The following is a 14,346-nucleotide window of genomic DNA, read 5'->3' as shown; positions in this document are numbered from 1 at the left end:
ATAAGAGTACCAAGAACATATACTACGATGGCATTTCATGTTACAGATCTCAATAGCTTTCTTTTTATCATAAATGATATGATATGGTCTCAATTTTTTAAAAATATCATTTTCAATTTATTGTGTATCTCTGACATGTCATACTTTTTTGTTTGAGAAGTGTGTGGCTATACTACAGTTCATTTTCATATTCTGAAGTACTGCAATTAACACTTCTTTAGTGAAAGAGTCTAACACTTCAGTGTTACTTTTTCAAATACTTCTTACTTTGTAGTGTAAGCCTAGCACAAATCCCAGAATGTGATTTTAACACACCATTTTCCTCACTGTAGGAATTAATACAAGCTTTAGGAAAGCCATTTTCTCTAAGTAAAAGAAATTGCTCTTAGCCCAACCCATTATTCTTCCTACCTAGAACCAAATACTCATTTATATAATTATTGGCAAGGCATTTGATGAGGGCAAGACACTATGCAGTGCGAAGTAAGAGGGGAAAGAAAATGTGCTACAGTTTCTTAGATTTTAGGGCCCTTACAATCTCATAGGTGAAATGGGGATTAATAAATCAAAAGGATTTACTTGTAAATATTTTAAAAGACCACAGGCCAGGTGCATAGAAATACAAAGCAAGAAGAATCTCTGGCTTATAGTGATAGACAAGAGTGTTGCTATATTGTTAATAGAGAGGAGCTCAAGTAATGAATATCATATTAAAGTAGCTGGATATGGAAATTGAGTGCTCTGAATTGGCTAAGCAACATGAACAAGATCTGAGAGGCAGAAGAAAAATTGGGAATATTTGAGAAATTGAAGAGGCAACAATTAGATGGAGTTTGAAGTACATTACGGATGGAGTACACGGAGAGAGTGGTTGTAAGTGAAGGAGAGTTTGATATAGACAAGATTGTGGGGGACTCTATGAAGCAGGCTGAAGAGTCTGGACTTTGCACAATGAACAATAGGTGGCTTTGACCTGCGTAGTGATGGTCAAAGCGGAATATAAAGACTCAGCAGGTAGAAGAGGGATTACCAAGGAATCTTGGAATTAATGTTTTGAATGTGGATTCCAGGTCATTATTATTCTAAATCATGAAAAAATGGTTAAATTGTGTTACCAAACTAAAATTTTTAAAGCACCATGGATCAATAAATATTTGAAAATGTAACAAAATATTAATAAAGTAAGGAATGATGCTATTTATTTAATAATTACTGTGTGCAAAATGCTCAACATCTATTATTCCTCCTTGTTGAGAGAACAGGTTTTCACAGTAATTAAATAACGAAGCTGCGCAGTTAGTCACAAAGCCAGTGTCAGTGTGTCTGAGCCTAGGTGTTCAAAGCGCATGATTGCTATCCGTTAATATTAAAGTGATCTTTTATGTTTTCAACCTGGAAGAGAAACAAATATGCACTCCTGATAGATAATATAACTACTATGGAGTTAATGCTTGTGTCCCTTCAAAATGCCTATGTCAAAACCTATTCCCCAATGTGATACTGTTAGGAGGTGGAGTTTGGGGGAGTTGATTAAGTCAGGAATAAAATAGCACCCTTATAAGCAGCTAAAAAGAGGACAGCCATGTGAGGACACAGTAAGAAGTCTCCTCTAAAATTCAAAAGTGGACCCTGACCAGACACGGAATCTGCCAGCACTTTGATTTGGACTTAGTCTCCTGAATCAGGAGAAATAAATTTCTGTTGTCTCTAAGCCACTACTTTACGGTATCTTGTTATAGCAGCCCCAATGACTAAGACAATAATTAAATCCATTTCTTTTTTATGAAAGACGTTAAGGGATAGAAAATTTAAATGATTTTCAAAGATTACAGAGTTTCCTTGGGAGTGATTTGTATAAAATGAACAATGTATGTTATGTAACTGAAAGAATGGAGAAATGATCCTAATTCTATTTTTATTCATTTTTTTTTTAATTTTATGCACCTCACATGGTTCGTGAATTTCAAAAAAGCTTAAAGTGATGGGAGGTTTACATGGGTCTTATTATTTTAATACATGCTCAATTAATATGGTATAATAATAACAAGACAGAGTTATTACTAGGATTTGAAATGAGATAAGCTAAAGCAGGGAAAAAAGAACTTACATACTATGTGATCAAGTGGGGAATAGTTAGATTTAGCTATCATTCTGAATTTAAGGACATTCTATGCAACGGCATGAAAGAATCATAGAAAATGTAAACTTAAACTCCTTTTCCTTACAGATATGTAAACTGACATTTTCAAAAGGCTAAGTTACTGCCAAGGATCCTCTAACCTGTCAGTGTGAAAAGCAGGTTCAGTGTCTTATACAGTTAATTCACTTGTTCTACGGTGGCAGGGGTTGGGGTGGTGGTAGAGAGGAGCTGAAGTTGTTGCAGAGGGACTGGAAAACCAAATGCAGTTTGACGTTGAAGTATAACAGAAGATGAATTTGCAAATTTCCCTAAAGAAAGGGAAAGGTCAATAAAAGAGGTTTAAGCTGAGCGTTTTTATCCAAGGCATTTTTTTGACAAATAATTTATATAGATTACTCCAGATCAAAAGGAAAATAAGAAGGAGGGGGAAGAAGAAAAGCCAAATGAGAAAATAAGAAGAAAGAGACAAATAGCACTTCATTGCAATAAACCTCAACAACTTGAAAAATAGTTTTGAAGGAAGAAAGTCCATCCAGCTGGTAGAGAAGCAAAATCTTAGTACAGAGGCTGAAGAAGGAAAGAGAGGGAGACCAAGAATCTAGTCCTCTACCCTGTCCCAAACTCTGTTCCACTCTCAGAGAGTGTACTCCCCTGTTCTTTGCAAATCCTCTAGGTCCCCAACTGTCAATCATTCCTTCAGTGATTCATTTTCTTTATCTATACTAAACTAAAAATTGGCAAAATGGTTTAAAAGTTAATAAAATAAATTTTATAATCATTTGTACATTTAAAAGTTTTAAATTGAACAGATTTGGAAACAAAACAAAAATATGTAAAAATATCACACTAAGATTTGTATATGGATACAAGGTTTCTTTGATGCTATAATGTTTTTGACTGGATAATTATTTGGTTATGGATATCCTGTGCATGGTATATTTTGCCACATTCCTGGCCTGTACCTAGACATGACCTAGAATGTGTAAGGCACCTCTCCGGTTATAACAATCAAAAATATCTACAGACATTGCTAAATAGCACGGGAAGCAAAATGGAAACTGGTTGACAATCACTCTTCATTACACATTGAAATGGAAAACTTTTTGATATATGATATGAAGTAAAATTTATTACTAACATTAATTTTACCATTTTTAACTGTTTAATGTAGCTATAAGAAATTTTTTAATTACATATAATTCATGTTAAATTTGTATCGAGAAGCACTGTGGCAAGCGCCATTCCTAAATTTTATATTCCAAAGCAGTGTTGCTCAATGTTCTAATGTGCATAAAACTTACCTAAAGATATTATAAAAATTCAGATTAAAATTCAGTATACTTGAGGTGGGGTGAAATTCTGTATTTATAAGATCCTTGGTGATACTGATTCTTCTAAACCATGGATCAAATGTTGCACAGTGGAACTCTCAGAAACTTTCCATATGTATGCAAAATAGGACATAAAAAACAATGTCAATGCAACATTGTTTGTCATAATAAAAACATGCAAACACTGTTCACCCAAAAGTGAATGTGTAAATTGTAATAAATTTACACTACACAGTTATATAATGCATATTTATGTGTGTGTATACACATACATGACCAGTAAAAATTGAATATGAACTATATCATACCAGGATAAATCTCAAAAACATAATCCAGATCAAAAGACACATATCTCAAAATGTTAAGTACGTTATGATAAAATATATTCAAAGTTAAAAACTTTCAAAAGAATTGATTGTTAGGGACTCATAAATATTTTCTTAGGCAAATATGATTCACAGAAAATCCATAACAATGATTCTTTCTTGGGGGTAAACAATATTAAGATCCTGGATGCTTATACACACTGGAGTTAGCACTTGTCTCAATAACATTGTATATCTTTAACACATGAAATAAATAAACCAGTGATATTTGAGAACCTCCACCTAGAGGTAGAAAACCTGGAGGAAAAAATGTTTCCTCCATGCATAGGCTGCATGGTCTTACTGCTGTGTGCAGCCTAGGCACTTGGTGCCCTACTTTCCAGCTGCTCTAGCCATGGCTAAAATGGGCCAAGAAACAGCTCAGACCATGACTTTAGAGCATGCAAGCCCTAAGCCTTGTCAGCTTCCACAAGGTCTTGAGCCTGTGGGTACATAGATTTTCCTCCTAGGCCTTGGAGCCTGTGATGGGAGGGGCTGCTGTGAAGGTCTCTGGGACACATTTTCACCATTGTCTTGGTGATTACCATTTGCCTCCTCTTTCCTTATGAAATTTCTACAGGCAGCTTAAAATTCTCCACAGAAAATAGGATAATTTTTTCTATCACATTGACTTGCTGCAAATTTCCCAAACTTTTATGCTCTGCTTCCCATTTAAAACTGAATGCTTCTGACAGCAGCCAAGTCACCTCTTGAAAGTTTTGCTGCTTAGAAATTTCTTCCACGAGATACTCTCAATCACCTTTCTCAATCTCAAGTTCAAAGTTCCACAAATAGGGCAGAGACAAAATGCTGCAAGTCTCTTTGCTAAAATATAGCAGGAGTCACCTTTACTCCAGTTCCCAACAAGTACCTCATCTCTATCTGAGACCACCTCAGCCTGGATTTCATTGTCATCATTTTGGTCAAAGCCATTTTACTTATCTCTAGGAAGTTCCAAACTTTCCCACACTTTCATGTCCTTTTCTGAGCCCTCCAAACTGTTCTAACCTCTGCCTGTTACCCAGTTCCAAAATTGCTTCCACATTTTCAGGTATGTTTACAGCAGGGCCCCACACTACCAGTGCCAGGTTACTGCATTAGTCAGTTTTTATGCTGCTGATAAAGACATACCCAAGACTGGGTAATTGATAAAGATAAAAAGGTTTAATTGACCCACAGTTTCACATGGCTGGGGAGGCCTCACAATCATGGAGGAAAGTGAAAGGTACATCTTACATGGCAGCAGACAAGAGAGGGAATGAGAGCCAAAAGAAAGGGGAAATCCCTTATAAAACCATCAGATAGCTGGAGACTTATTTACTACTGTGAGAACAATGTAGATCTCCCATTGTGTCCCTCCCACAATACATGGGAAATATAAAAGCTATAATTCAAGATGGGATTTGGGTGTGGACACAACAAAACTATATCAATAATAACCACTTTTTTCAACATTTTGGTATTTTGCTACCAGTCATTTCATCTTTCTTATACACATGAAACAGATATTACACAAGTGCACACATAGACACACATAATTTTAATGTTTTACAAGGTAGGATCATATATAAATCATACTTGATCTATCTTATAATTTTACATGTCCTCATTAAAACCATAAATGATATAGCCTCCTTGTTTTTCTCTTATCTAAAGTTTCTCTTTATCTATCTTTTATCTAAAGCTTCAGCAGTTTGGCTATCTCCTCTTAGTTTCATTTTCTTCTTCTGTCACCTGCTCAAGATCACTAGCCAGGCCCAAGATTTCTCATGAAATATTTTTCTAAAATAGATAGTTCTATTCCTAAAATAAATGTTGGTGTAATATTTAAAATATTTTTTCTAGGCAAAAATATTACCTGTATAAATTATAGTATATTTAAATACCTTTCTATAAATAAACATCTAAATTATTTACCAATTTCTCCCAATTATAAGCAAACAGTGATGGTTGCTTACTTATGTAACTCTACATTGTCACAATAATTTATTTAAAATAAATTCCATGGAGGAAGACCAGAGGGAAAATGGTTATGTATATTATAAAAGTTTTTGATATTACATCAAATTATTATCCACATGTTTTATAACATTTTACCTTAACTGGTATGATTGAATGTGAAAACTTATAGGATCCACTTGCTGTCTCTTCACCATTAAATAGTGTGTTCTTATGTCCAGCCCTTTCCATTTAAGGCAAAATGCATTATTAAGATGCTATTAAATTTTTTCTATTACATTTTTGATTTTTTTTCCTCAAACATAGTAAATTGTGAGTCCTTCTACACTTCCTTAAATGTTTTCTCACCTGTAAAAGATTTGACAGAAATTTGCTGACCTTTCTGGCACTAACACGTGTTGTTCCCTATGTTGGAATTTTCCTGGTATTTCAATAGATGCTGGAAGAGAGAGAGTTGAATATGTGTTGTTTGTGAAGACATTTTTACCTGTAAACTTCATCTAGTTTTATTTACAAATTGAAATATCAGAAAAATATAAGTTAAAGAATTCTTTGGAAAAAAACTTGAAAATGGATACTGTTAGGATTCAGAAAATGATAAATAACTTCCAATAGAATAAAAAAGTTAAGAGCAACTAAATCATAGTCCATAATATAAAGAAGTAAAAAGATGCTGTGATGAAACAAAGAGTTTAAAAAACAGATTAAGGCCAGGCGTGGTGGCTCACGCCTATAATCCAAGCACTTTGGAGGCCAAGGTGAGCAGATCACCTGAGGTCGGGAGTTCAAGACCAGCCTGGTCAACATGGTGAAACCCCATCTTTAAAAGAAAAAAAAAAAAAAAGAAAAAAACATATACATATATATATATATATATGTATGTATATATATATATATATATATAAACAGACTAAAAGACGAAAAATTTAACAGTAAATTACATCAACAAATTAAAATCAGTTTAACTACTCAGTTTAAAGTAATTCAACAAATGCTTAGAGTATTTAGTATAATCCAGGTACCACCAGGTCCTGAAGAGTTCGTGGTGAGCAAAATATACACAGGACCTCTGTTCATGAAATTTAGTATAGTAGAGAATATATTAAAGAGACAGTTACAAGTTATGTACTTCATCAGAGAGTAGATCAAGATGAATATAACATGTATCAAAATGGTTTTCTAAAGAGCTTGCAGTAAGTCTTGATCTCATACATCAGTTTTTCCTCATCATTAGTGATCTGCTGTGCATAAGCCAGCATTATATTTGACACTCAAATAGTAGAAAGAAACACTTTTGACATAAGAAATAAGACAAAGACGATTGGCATCATCAGTAACAATTTTATATAAGTTCTTACAAAAAGAAAACAGGAAGAGAGAATAATTCATATTAATCCTATGAGAGACATGCAGAACAATAAAACATTACCTATTTCAAAGAATTTAAAAAGGGAGTATCTGGAATCCATGTGCAGAGTGTGCAAGTTTCTTACACAGGTATACATGTGCCATGGTTGTTTGCTGCACCTATCGACCCATCATCTAGGTTTTAAGCCCAGCATGCATTAGGTATTTGTCCTAATGCTCTCTCTCCCATTTCCCTCTCTAACCACCCACCCCCCTGACTTGTCCTAGTATGTGATGTTCCCCTCCTGTGTCCATGTGTTCTTGTTTTTCAACTTCCACTTATGAGTGGGAATACGTGGTATTTGATTTCCTGTTCCTGTGTTAGTTTGCTGAGGATGATGGCTTCCAGCTTCATCCATGTCCCTACAGTGGACATGATCTCATTCTTTTTTACGGCTGCATAGTATTCCATGGTGTATATACGTCACATTTTCTTTATCTAATCTATCACTGATGGGCATTTGGGTTGGATCCATGTCTTTGCTATTGTAAATAGTGCTGCAATAAACATATGTGTACATGTGTCTTTATAGTAGAATGATTCATATTCCTTTGGGCATATATCCAGTAACAGAATTGCTGGGTCAAATGGTATTTCTAGCTCTAAATCCTTAAGTAATCACCACACTGTTTTCTACAATAGTTGAACTAATTTGCATTTTCACCAACAGTGTAAAAGCGTTCCTGTTTTTCCACAGCCTCACCAGCATCTATTGTTTCCTGACTTTTTAAAAACTACCATTTTTACTTGCTTAAGGTGGTATCTCATTGTGGTTTTGATTTGCAACTTAAAGTAAAATAATATATATAATATATATATATATATACACACACACACACACACACACACACACACACATATATTTTAAGTATCCTGAAATAAGAGAGGCCAGGTGATGACATGTAACCCCACAAGCAAGGTGGGCCCAAATATAATGAACAACAACACTGGAGTAGCAGCCACAGGGCCCTGAGAAAAAAGAAGCTATGAAGTTGGTTAAAAGAATGCTGGTGGCAAAATACATGAATAGCAAACAACGAACTTAGTCACCCTACACAATCATAAGAAATTATGGTCTCTAGATATTTGGAAATTAAAGAACATATTTCTAAATAACTAATGGATCAAAGAAGAAGTTTTAAAAAGAATTTATAGACTATAACTGAATAAAAATGAAAACACAACTTACCAGTGATAAAAAGAATGAACGATTGATGGAAGAAACAAAATAATTATTTTTTCTTTTTCTGTTCAAAATAATTATTCTATGTGTAACAAGACAGAAAAGAATACATACTGCATGATTCCATTTACATAAAACTCTAAATAATACAAGGTGATGTACAGTGACAAAATGCAGATTAGAGGTTGTTTGGAGGGCAGGAAGGATAGGAGAGAGATTACAAAGCGGCACAAGAATATGTTTAGATTTTATTATCTGTTTTTCATCTTTATAATTACCTTGATTGTGATTACTTTTCATGGTTTTTTACATATGTCTAAACATAAAATTGTATACTTTAAACATGTATGGTTTGCTGCATGTCAATTATATCTCAATAAGACTATTAAAAACAAAGATTCTACAGCTCTTTTAAAAAAGAGAGAAAGAACTTTAATAGCATTAACTGAATATCAAAATCACCACATAGTTTAGGACATTTACTCTGTTCCCAAAGACCAGGCAAAGAAAAGACAAAAACAGGTATAATATGCTGAATAAAGTTTTCAGTCTAGCAAGTGAAGAAAGATAAGAAATGGTTGCAAGAGAGCGTGATTAAGAGCAGTACAACGAGTGAACACAGAATTTTACGGCAAGAGGAAAGCCAACTAACCCCTTTGTAAGTGAATCAGGAAAAGGCTTCCCTTAAGATGTCAAGACAAAGCAGAACCCTAGAGCATAAAAATGGATAAATGGAAAGATCTTTCTAGACAGCAAAATTGTTTATTTGAAATGTAAGATGTAAGAGAAGGCTTGACACATTCTATGCATTATGAAGAAATCAGCATGCCACAATCTTTAGTAGGAGGCGGGAATAGAAGAAGAAATCTGTTTTGAGAGGTTATCATTCTTCAATCAGGAAAGGAATTTAGACTTTTCCCAGAAAAACATGGGCAGTGATTAAAGGATTATACGCAGCACAGTGACATTACCAAATTTATGTCTCAGAAATACATTCAAAAGTCAACACCTGTGTTTACAAGTTATGTTAGTCAGAATTCTCGAGAGGGACGGAACTAAAAGGGTAGATGAATATATGAAGGGGAATTTATTAGAATTGACTCACACAATGGCAAGGTTAAGTCCCACAATAGGCTGTTGGCAAGCGGAGGAGCTAGTTGGAGTTTCAAAACCTCAAAAGTAGGGAACCTGACAGTGCAGCCTTCAATCTGTGGCTAAAGCCCCAAGAGCCCTTAATAAATCACTGACGGAAGTTCAAGATTTCAAAAGCTGAAGAACTTGGAGTCTGATGTTCGAGGGCAGGAAGCCTCCAGCATGGGAAAAAGATAAAGACAAGAAGACTCAACAAGTCTGCTCTTTCCACCTTCTTCTGCTTGCTTTATTCTAGCCAAACAGACAGCTGATTAGATGGTGTCCACCCACATTGAGGGTGATATGCCTCTCCCAGTCCACTGACTCAAATGTTAATCTCCTTTGGCAACAGCCTCAAAGACACTCCCAGGAACAATACTTTGCATCCTTCAATCCAATCAAGCTGACATTTAATACAAACCAAGGCACAACTTATTGCCATATCTATGTGATAAATGGTTATGACCACAACTATCATGAACAGAAAAACAAACACCACATGTCCTCACTCGTAAGTGGGTGTTGAACAATGAGAACACATGGACACAGGGAGGGGAACATCACACACTGGGGTCTGTTGGGGGGTTTAGGGGCTAGGGGAGGGATAGCAAGGGGAAGGAGGAATTGGGGAGGGGTAACAGGAGAAATACCTAATGTAGGTGATGAGGGGATGGATGCAGCAAACCACCATGGCATGTATATACCGATGTAACAATCCTGCACAATCTGCTCATGTTCCCCAGAACTTAAAGTATTGAAAAAAAAAAAAAAAGATGATGAATTCTGGCTTGGCCATGTGGAGCCTGAGATGCCTGTACCATGTTCCAGTTGGAAATGTCCAATATGCATACTGGTGACCAGAAAAGATGGAGAGTGGAGAATTGGGATTGTGAGTTATTAGTGCATATGAGATACAAATTAGTGTATTTAAGAGACAGAGATTAGCACTTAAGTTGAGTAAATAAGGCAACTCCCTCTCTTCCCACTACCAGTAGACCCAGTGGAGCAAAAACATTTTTAAAACATTTTTTATTAACTTGTTTCATTTGTATAGATAGCCATGATGAACAGGTGACTTAAGAGCCCATAATTAAAGTATCAACACAGTCAGCATTAAGTAGGATTATTTGTAACAATAGTTATTCTTTCTTCATATTTATTAACTAAAGTTGAATAAATCATTGGATTTCAGAATGTAGGATATTGACACAGAAGAATTTTCCCTACAGACACATAACTGAAAGAATTTCTCTTTATATATATTCTTACCCATTGAACATGATCTGATTTTTCATTAAAGATAGAAAAACAGATTAGCATAGATTGTCTTCTAAGGAAAGACAATATTAATGAGCTAGATACATTTAGGGTAAGATATATGAAGTATTTCTGGTTTATGGCCAACTATGTTAAATTCATTCAACAATAATTACATAATGGCTACTATAAGCCAGACATTCAGTCAAAAACATGGATTCAGTTCTGGGCTTCTAGATTAAAGTATATTATTTGACTAGAAAATAGACTTTAGGATGATAATTCCCTAGAAATCAAACACTAGTCTCAAAGAACTAAGAGATCAATGCCCTCAAACAGACTACAAGTTAATTTAATCATAATTTCTCATTTTCCGGAAAAATTTGAACAGTGTGTTGGGTCCCTTTCTCCATTTTCCTGCATTGATATTCCTCACAGGCTTTGTTCTGGGAGATGATGACTGATTTCTATTTGGTTTTCTGGGATGCAGCTGGTAATCTTTACTGCTTATGAACTCAAGCCAGTTGACCCCTGGAGGCAACCGATGGTAACTGAGTACCTTAGGGAATACACGACGTGAGAGTGTGGGTGTCAAAAACTCATTGGAATAAGGGTGAGAAAAGGGTGAGATGGAAGAGGAAGAGGAGGAAGAAGATGAAGAAGAGGAGGAAGAAGAGGCAGAGGCAACAGAGTAAGAGGAGGAAAAGGAAATGGAAGAGGAAGAGGAGGGTGGGAGCAGGGATTGTGACTGAGAATTATTTTTTTTAACATAAAACAGCCAGTCAATAGCCTGAGTCTGTTGGCCTATAACTTTGTTTTCAGGGGCTGCCATCAACCATTTCTGCTTCTTACTAAGTCCCTGGATATCCTGTTCAGATGTGGGGGGAAACTGCGGCATGTTTTCTACTCCTTCAAGGTTGTTTTCAGGGGCTTCACCAGGCTGGTTTTCTTTCATAGGGAATGGGAGAGAAGATGAGAAAGTCTCTGGTAGAGAAAGGATAAGAACTAATTTCACCTCTATTTTGCCCTCAGAATTGGCCTCAGGTGTTGGTATGACAAAAAGTGTTGCACAACGAGGATTTTTCTTCCCTGCAAGATGGTTACATGGAGATTTTATGCAGGAAGCACAAGCTAAGCAAACCATATAATTTGATGACAGGCGAGGACCAGGACGAGGATTTGGCCTTCCCCTCATCCTTCGAAGCAAAATCTGCCTACAGAGATCCCTCTGTATTCTGGTCTTTGAGATAGAATTGACAATTGTATTTACCACATCATCAGGGACAGTTCCACCTTTAACAACACAGGGCTGACTATACTTTAAATTCCATTGACTTTCTTTATTTGGTTCTGTCTCTGGAGAAAAATCACAGCTGCTTTTACTCTGGAGTCTGAAACCCAATGTTGAAGCAGCTGTGTTTCTGGTGCAGCGTTTGGAGCTTGATAATAATTGACCTGAGACATTTGTTTTTGGATGGGGTGATGGTAGGTGTGTGACTCTGTGTTTGTCATTTGGTGAAGTGGTATTCTGAAACTTGAAGTGACAGACAGGTGAACTGGGGGTCTGGGAATTACAATCAAGCATAAACATTGACTGAGAATTGAGGTGGAATGATGGTAAACTCTCAGATGGGTGGACAAAATATGATGATGATGATTCCCTTGCTTTTGAATGGGACAATGGTAAGCTTACAATAGTGGGGTTAGAGTTCAATATAGATGTTTTCTGAAGTCTAGAGTCAAGAAATGGAGAGGTAAGAGCCATTTGATTGGTTTTGAAAGAAGGTGGTGACCCAAGTAAGTCACCTGTTTGGAGTTTTGTGTTGAGTGATGGCAAACTCAAAGATCTCTGATTGTGCTGCAGTAAAGATGTCCAGAAGCAGTCCAATGAGGATGTGTTCTGAAGTTTGGATTGAGGTAATGTTGAGCTAAGTGCTCTTTGTTTGGATCCCAATGAAGATGCTGCCCAAACGATGTTTACGGAAGGTATTTCTTGATTTTGGAGAGGAAATAATGATGAACTTGAGACTCTTTGATTAGACTTCAATGAAGGTGACCCCCAGCAAACATCTAGGCTTGAAGATGTTGTTCGAGGTTTAGAGAAGAGTAATTGTGAACTCAAGACTGTTTGATTGAGCTCCAGTGATGACGTCTTGTTGAGGTCAGATAAAGATGTTGTTTGAGCTTTGGAGTACAACAAATGAGAGCTCAGGGCTCTATGAGCAGGCCACAATGAACTTCTCCAGGGGAGGCCTCGTGAAGGTGTCTTATGATGCTTGGCATGGGACAATGGCAAATTCAGAGTCCTATCACAGAAGATCTGTGAAATTTTGTCCTGGGATTTGGGAGAAGGCAATACTGAGCGTCTCTGGACCTTCCTGTTGGAGCTCACTGGAGGTACTGCAAAGTGATTGCTATGGGATTGCACTTTGGCCACAGGTTGGTTATTGAATTGATTTAGTTTTTCACCTGTATTTTGATGTGTTAATGAATTGGCCAAGGCCAGTTGGTAGAAGTAGTCTAATGGTACAAAATGTTGACCATAACATGCTAATGGCACCATCTTGTGTTGTGGGTAGAGGCCAACAATGGATACTTATACATAATTGCTAGCTTATATCTTGTAATATTTCTGTTAATCCTCAAATACTATAGACTATTGCAAAATTGAAATGTAAATGAGATTGAGATTATCTTCTGTATTTTCTTTAGCTTCCGACACTTTTTTCTCCTGAGGAAATAATGCCTGTTAACAAAATAGTAGGGAAAGGTCAGAAGAGGTCCTCATAGAAATATTAATTTTCTCAAGCATTTTCTTATAGTGACTACAGCACAGGTGTTATGTCAAATTCCAGCCACTATGTGTATTGCATCTACTTAGTGTATCACTATGCATATCTTTTAAATTAAACTTTCAAAACCCCAATTCATCATCTTTAAAATAGACAAATATGATATTTAACTTATTGGGCTAAAGACTAAATTATATATATATTCTAACAGTGCCCAGGATATTATATTATAGGTGCTTAATAAAATGTAGTAGTTATAGGTGCTTAATAAAAAGTAGGTGCTCTTTTAATAATTGCATTTGTAAAACAAACAAAAATCTGTGATAAGTTTATTTTGTGTAAAAAAAAGAAAAATGAAAAGGAAGCTTGAAATGTTTACTTTCAATTTAGATTCAGTTGACCATCACTATCATCTTTTAGAGTTTATTTCCAAAAGCGTATCACATATTTTCAGTTATTTGTCACCACTGCAGCATTGAAACTTTTGACTATACCCTTTTAAACTACTGTTTTGTTGTTATCCATTATTTCTCCACACACTGATCCTCTACCCTTATTGTCCTATTCTTTTTCAAGGCTTGATTGAATTCTTTACTTTTGCCCCAACCCCAATTTAGTTGTAAGAGTTATATTACCAAGCCTCACCTATTTTCAATTTATTTCTAAGTAATCACATCAGTTATGTTTAGGATTTTTATATGAACTAGAGGCTTCTTAAAATGATAGAACCTTATAGCTGGTCAAAAGTGATGCAAGCATCTACCACTCAAGAAAGGGACC

At 35.8% G+C, this 14,346-nt stretch overlaps 1 protein-coding gene across 1 annotated transcript; it reads right to left on the bottom strand.

Annotated features, from left to right (window-relative positions):
- Positions 1 to 10,352: 10,352 nt before the first annotated feature.
- CSNKA2IP (casein kinase 2 subunit alpha' interacting protein) lies at positions 10,353 to 13,342 on the bottom strand. The gene has a single exon (XM_032277198.1). It carries the CDS (start codon positions 13,335 to 13,337, stop codon positions 11,127 to 11,129), a length of 2,211 nt encoding a protein of 736 aa, XP_032133089.1. The 5' UTR covers positions 13,338 to 13,342; the 3' UTR covers positions 10,353 to 11,126.
- Positions 13,343 to 14,346: the final 1,004 nt, after the last annotated feature.

Source organism: Sapajus apella, unplaced genomic scaffold (genome assembly GCF_009761245.1).
Source record: "Sapajus apella isolate SASKATOON/1434 unplaced genomic scaffold, GSC_monkey_1.0 scaffold8, whole genome shotgun sequence".
In the NCBI taxonomy this organism is placed as follows: domain Eukaryota; kingdom Metazoa; phylum Chordata; class Mammalia; order Primates; family Cebidae; genus Sapajus; species Sapajus apella.
The sequence above is the reverse complement of the archived record's forward strand: the minus strand, read 5'-3'. Positions and strand labels throughout refer to the sequence as shown.

Excerpts from the sequence above, each read along its gene's own strand:
- CSNKA2IP (XM_032277198.1), bottom strand. The coding sequence starts at position 13,337 with ATGGTGCCATTAGCATGTTATGGTCAACATTTTGTACCATTAGACTAC.